The sequence below is a fragment of the Triticum urartu genome, chromosome 1A, assembly GCF_056163025.1.
Source record: "Triticum urartu cultivar PI428250 chromosome 1A, HENAU_Tu73, whole genome shotgun sequence".
Lineage (NCBI taxonomy): Eukaryota > Viridiplantae > Streptophyta > Magnoliopsida > Poales > Poaceae > Triticum > Triticum urartu.
In genome coordinates, this window is record NC_141873.1 from 287,288,295 (window position 1) to 287,295,055 (window position 6,761).

Genomic DNA, 6,761 nt, shown 5'->3' on the forward strand with positions numbered 1-6,761 from the left:
GCGCGGAGGACGGGAGCACTGGAGGGGCCGTTGGCAGGCCACGATCGATGGGATCGATCGAGAGAGCGGCGCCTCGGTGGAAGCCGTGGCCGGAGTAGAGACGAACTACGCGTCCGCTACGAGATGGAGATGGGATCATGGGGAGGACTTTTGTTTGGGCGGTCGGCCAGTGGCGCACGCACGGCTGGCCTCGGGCCGCGGAGGCATCCATCGCCCCAAACCCCGCGCACGGCGCCTCCTCCTCCCGCTCTCTTTTCTTGGATCCAACGGCGACGAGAGAAAAGAACGACAGCGTTTTCACGGCGCACTCTCCACCAAGAGTTGGCACGTCACGAAACCCCGAGACTTGGACATTTTTTTTCCTTCAGTTCACAAATTCGGTGTCAAAAATAAATAAAGTATAGCAAACGGGGTAGTACTAGTACAGTATGATCCATGCAGATGCAGATACAGATGCGGCCCGTGGCCAGCTGCAGTGGCGCAAAAGAGGAGGGAGAGGTGCGACATGTCCCAATCGGTGTTCCGTGGGTGGGTTGCCCTGGCTCTGAATTCCCGGCGATGGGTTCGCCCCCGGGCCGGAAAGGGAAGACACAGGAGTTGAGACGAACAAGGCACAAGATTCGCCCATTTCCGGATCATGCAATCAGTCGCTGCCAACACCAACTTACGGCCGCGGCGCACAAATGCTTTCTTGTCCTCTCCTCTCTCCCAAACAACCAAATTTCGACAGCTTATTACTACCATGTGTCGTCGCCTTCCCTCGCAGCAGATGAGACGAGGATATACACATGCATCGCGTCGCGTCGCGTCGCACGCGTGACAAAACTGTTTTTTTGTTTTCTTTTCTTCCGGGTCCCACCCACCCCAACCAACAAAACGCTGCGAGCTTCGCAACAGCGGCGAGACCAAATAAATGGGCTCAGATCTGAGATAATCTAGCTGTTTTGTTGGATTTTAAAAACATTTCCCCCTCTTTTCAGATTCAGAAACACTAAAAACAACACGAAAACCCTCGGCTCTTGTCGCCACTCCCTACTTCCTAGTCCGGGCCATCAAGGCCGCGGCCCACCGACAGCACAAAAGGCAGCCACATGGCCCCACAGCCTTTATCACCGACACGCCGGCCCCACCAGTCATCTACGGTTGGTGCGCGTCGCTGTTGGCTGTGCGAGCCAGCGCAGGCGATCTGGTGGGGCCGCGGCTCCACTGGGGCGCCCGGCCACTGCAGCAGCGAAGCTCTCCCCTATCTATCCATCTCTCTATCTATCTAATGGCCGGGAAGACATCCAAAGAACTCGCCATAATTCCAAACCACTGTGCCGCTGTAGCGCAGCGCTCCCTCCCTCCTCGTCCTCCCTCCCTCTCTCAAGAACACGGAAAAAATCGGGGCCTTTTGGGTTCCGGACACCAAGGATTGGATATTTATTCTGCTTTGCTTTGCTTTGACCGGCGCGGCGGTTCTTCAACTTGGGATGGAGTTGCAGGGGCCGGGGGAGGGCAGGGGAGGCGCCGTCGCCTGATGTAGATTTCCCTTTTTTCCTTTCCTTTGCTTTGTTTATTCCGGCTCTGGGCGTTCACATCTCTCGCAGAGCTTTCGCGATCTGCCAATTGGAGGCCATGCGCGCGGGCCAAACAGGTGCTTGCCTTTCTTGCTTTTCTTGATGTTGATTTGCTCTTTTGATGGCCGTGCCCGCCATGGATTGATTGCGTGTGGAGTTGGGTTTGCTGTGCGGTGGTTTGCGAATTTGATGGAGGGCAATTTGGTGGCAGGTTTGGTGTGCGGGAAGAAGTGATCGCATTTCGTGGCGGTGGTTTTGGGTGGAGATGAAGGAGGTGGGCGAGGAGAGGTGCCTGGACCCGCAGCTGTGGCACGCCTGCGCGGGCGGCATGGTGCAGATGCCGCTGCCGCGCTCGCGCGTCTACTACTTCCCGCAGGGGCACGCCGAGCACGCCAACAGCGGCGGCGGCAGCGCGGCCGCCGAGCTCGCGGCGGCGGTCGGGCCGCGTCCGCTGCCCGCGCTCGTGCTCTGCTGCGTGGCAGGGGTGCGCTTCCTGGCTGATCCGGAGACGGACGAGGTGTTCGCCAAGATCCGGCTGGTGCCCGTCGGCCCCGGCGAGGCGGGGTTCCGGGAGCCGGAGGGGCTCGGGGGCGACCCGGCGGAGGCGCGCGAGAAGCTGGCCTCCTTCGCCAAGACGCTGACGCAGTCCGACGCCAACAACGGCGGCGGCTTCTCGGTGCCGCGCTACTGCGCGGAGACCATCTTCCCCAAGCTTGACTACAGGGCTGACCCGCCGGTGCAGACGGTGCTCGCCAAGGACGTGCACGGGGAGGTGTGGAAGTTCCGCCACATCTACCGGGGCACGCCGCGCCGGCATTTGCTCACCACGGGCTGGAGCACCTTCGTGAACCAGAAGAAGCTCGTCGCGGGGGACTCCATCGTCTTCCTGCGCACCGAGCACGGGGAGCTCTGCGTCGGGATACGCCGGGCCAAGCGGGTCACCTGCGGGGGCATGGAGTGCATATCCGGCTGGAACGCGCCAGGGTACGGGGGGTTCTCGGCCTTCCTCAAGGACGAGGAGAACAAGATGATGAATGGTGGCCCCGCCGGTTACGTCAAGGGCAGGGGGAAGGTCAAGATCGCCGATGTCGTGGAGGCGGCCACCCTCGCGGCCAACAGCCAGCCATTTGAGGTGGTCTACTACCCGAGAGCTAGCACGCCGGAGTTTGTTGTCAAGGCCGCGGCGATGCAGGCCGCCATGAGGATCCACTGGTGCCCTGGCATGAGGTTCAAGATGGCCTTTGAGACCGAGGATTCCTCAAGAATCAGCTGGTTTATGGGGACCATATCTTCGGTTCAGGTTGCCGATCCACTCAGATGGCCGAATTCACCATGGAGACTTCTTCAGGTTTGTTCGATCTGATGATATCCATAGTCGCACTCCATCCTTTCTTCTCAATAAAGATGCATAGTACATAACATGGAACTGCAAGGGATGAATGCAGTGCATCATTTACACAACATTAGTAGTATGGAGGCTTCTCATTCAGATGCCTTGAATGGAACTAGAAGTTAAGGTACTACCATACAAAACATGGCCAGCTTGCCGCACAATGTTGCCAAATTAGTAGTAATGGTAATAATAATGATTCCCAAACCCCTGATATCAACAAATTAACCTATTAATTAGTTCAACAACTGGCTTAGATTTACTGGAGTAAAACATCACATCCTCCTTCGATTTTGACTTTGTATGAATTGGTGGTACAATCAATAAAGCTGTTGGAATGCAGAATTCACAACTGCATGGTAGTTATGGATGAAAAGGCTTGTGGTCCTTTAGTAGCTTTGTTGGTTTCCAAATTTGGATTATCAGTCTGCATGTTCTTCAAGTACTAGCTCTCTTATTTATCAATAGTGGGCTCCTAAACTTCCGTATTCCTTTTAGTATGATATCAAATTCTTGAATAGTCCGTCATCATCGGTTGCTCAAATGTCACAGCTTGATGTTTGGTCTTTAGCACCCAACATGATACTTGGCATGGGAATACTTGGCAAACTTTTAACTAGAAACAGAATCCTTTAGCATGGTTAGGTATGACTAATGTGGATGAGAAACGATTTGTCTAATTACATTGACCTGGAACAGAAAAAAATTGTACACAAATCTAATGAAAATGCCGTACACAGTAGAAGGGTCAAACTTTTATGTACAAGAATCTACAAGCTACATCATCTGTCAGATTTGTTCAGCTTCTCTTATGGAAGTTGTTCGTGTACAAATAGTAAGAGTGCAGCAGAGAATTGAGATCGGAGTCTTCATTGCCAACAGCTTCGTTTCTAGTCATTCGTTTGTTTCAAAGCCCATCTATCAGGGCTCCATGCTAGTTCTTGCAAAGTTTTTTTATAGCCTAATAAACAAATCCAATAAAGTTCGGTGTGGAATACTGCATCTTACTATAATAAATACCTGATGCTGGTACTACGAGTATTAAATTTCAAATGTGGGTATTGAATTAATATGACGCTCATGTAGTATGATGATGATCCCTGTATAAACTGTTCGTGCTGAAGGTACTTGATCCTCCCTCTATTTGAAAGTCCTACCGCACATTTGTCTATCTGATCAGTCCCGTACTCCAACCATAAGGTTTCTGTCTGTACCTTGGGTAGCAGATGCTGAAATTGGTATATTTGGCAGTTCAACATAACATGCTTGGTCTATTTATCTATCATTTTTAGTTCTCTCAGCCGTTCATGCATATTGCTACTTCATTGAATCTTATCTCAACGTTTATGTTACCCACTTACGTAGGATAGTGAATGATGTCTTTCTAGTAGTTTTGAGATAGTGGAGGTCTATGTTTTCATCAGTATCATTAGTTATATCAGATTTAATACGAAAATGGGTCATCGATTTTAGTTGGTGTTGTGCTACTTTGCGCATTTTAGTTCTGCAAGCACCAGGGTACTTTTTGTTTAGTCGATTACAGTAATTCTCTTTATTAACATGGTTCATGGTTGCAAACTTCTTGCAGGTCACATGGGATGAGCCAGACTTGTTACAAAATGTGAAATGCGTGAGCCCATGGCTTGTGGAACTTGTATCAAGCATTCCACCAATCCATTTGGGACCATTTTCTCCACCACGAAAGAAGTTACGGGTTCCCCAACATCCTGATTTTCCATTGGATGGTCATCTGTTTAATCCAATTTTCCATGGGAACCCACTTGGTCCTAGCAACAGCCCCCTATGCTGTTACTCGGACAACAACTCTCCTGCAGGCATACAGGGAGCCAGGCATGCTCAATTTGGTTTACCATTAACAGACCATCAGCTTAATAAGCTGCACCTTGGTCTGTTCCACGGCGGCGGTTTTAACCGGCTTGACGCTCTAACCCCGTCTTCCCGGATATCTAAGGGCTTTGTGCTCAGCAGCGCACCAGCCCATGACAGCGTCTCTTGCTTGTTGACAATCGGTACACCACAGAGCACAGAAAAATCTGTTGACAGAAAGACACCACATATAATGTTGTTTGGAAAGGCCATTCTTACCGAGCAGCAGATGACTTCAAGTGGATCAAGAGAGACACTCTCCTCTGGGGCTACTGGAAATAGTTCACCTATCAGTACTGCGCTCAAGGCAGGAAATGCGTCCGATGGTTCCGGTTCATCAATCTGCATCGGATTCTCATCCCAGGGTCATGAGGCTTCTGATCTTGGACTGGAAGCTGGGCACTGCAAGGTATTTATGGAATCGGAGGATGTTGGTCGCACCATCGACTTGTCTGTCTTCGGGTCATATGACGAGTTGTATGGCCGTCTGGCTGACATGTTTGGCATCGAGAAAGAAGAAATCATAAGCCATCTCCGTTACCGTGACACGGCTGGTGCTGTCATGCACACTGGTGGATTACCGTTCAGGTGAGAAGTCCCTGATGATATGTGCAGTATTCCTTAACTCGTGCGTGATAATATCTTCTTCATCTTCTAATGTTGCAGCAATGTTGTAGTGATATGTATCTAATTCATTCTGTTCATGTAACAGCGACTTCATGAAAGTGGCACGGAGGCTGACGATAATAAGTGGCGAAAAGGGAGGACTGGCGAAACCTCTCATCGAATGCATGGTTCAGCGGGTGTGATATCTTGATGAGCTCCAGCACGAGCTTCATCGAGAAATATTAAACCAGAGTGAAGGACTACTCTCCATATGCATGCGTTTTATTAGCGTTTGTTTACCCGTGCTGTCAAGCGGAACTGCGTCGTCGTTAGTACAATCTTGTGGATTGGTTTTTAATATGTACTCACTGTATTTGTCTGTTAGCTGTTTGTTCAGCGCCGTTGATCGCCCAAGTTAAGGGCTGGTCATCCGGCGGCTGAGTTGGAAGTCTATAGGTCATGAGGCTTCTGATCTTGGACGGATTTGCTTTGCTTGGAATAAAGTTTCAGTTGGGTCTTTGGAAATTAAAGCTGGCGTTGCCTGGGCAGATGAAATGCTTGAGGATTAGAGCGCGTTTGATGAGAATTTATTGGTGTTTTTTCTTACTTTATTTATTTATTAGGACATTATTTCTTGGCCATTGTTGTCGCTGTTGTGCTTTTTGCCGGCTTGATGATGAACAAGTTGCGGTGGTGGTGGTACGAGAGGGAGGGAGGGAGGGAGGCTAGGGTGGCGTAGACGCTATAGGCGTGACCCATCCATCGCCGCACCCGCACGGGGTTGTCATGCGCGTTCCGACGTTGCCATCTCTCCGTGACCGTGAGAGAGACACAACCCAACCCTCTCTTTGTTTTGTTTTGTTTTAGGCGGGTGGTTGGCCGAGCCGAACCTCGGTCGGAGCCGTGACGCGAGAAAAACGGCGCGAGGAGGAAGAGAAAGGGGGCCACCCTCGAGTCGACTAGGCTGGACACGCCTCTAGGATTGGAGGCTTGTGGGTCTGGCAGGCTGCAACGTCGTCCTAGTGTGGTGCTGGTGCTACACCGTCGTGTGGTGGCCTGTCACGCTACCGGTTATGATCGAGGCCGTCCTAGGTTGAGCTGTTTTACTGACACAATTGCTCTGTACTACAGTGTCCGTGATGATGACCATGACCATGACGCCGGCCCCACACTCGCATAGGTCTCGCCTTTGGAAAAGTCTATAGGACGTAAACGGCGTTTAGCCCATTTATTATTTATTGGTCTAACGGGTCAAGCAAGCTTTTCTTCCTGGAAAAAACCAACTATCGAGCTCTAACGGAATTGCTATTGCACATGTA

General features: G+C 51.0%; 1 protein-coding gene across 1 annotated transcript; it reads left to right on the forward strand.

Annotated features, from left to right (window-relative positions):
• Positions 1 to 1,261: 1,261 nt before the first annotated feature.
• On the forward strand, positions 1,262 to 5,972 carry LOC125507269 (auxin response factor 22-like). Its single transcript, XM_048671905.2, has 4 exons — positions 1,262 to 1,636; positions 1,771 to 2,907; positions 4,538 to 5,424; positions 5,549 to 5,972. The coding sequence occupies exons 2-4, from the start codon at positions 1,825 to 1,827 to the stop codon at positions 5,643 to 5,645; spliced, it is 2,067 nt and encodes a 688-aa protein (XP_048527862.1). The 5' UTR covers positions 1,262 to 1,636; positions 1,771 to 1,824; the 3' UTR covers positions 5,646 to 5,972.
• The last annotated feature ends 789 nt before the right edge of the window (positions 5,973 to 6,761 follow it).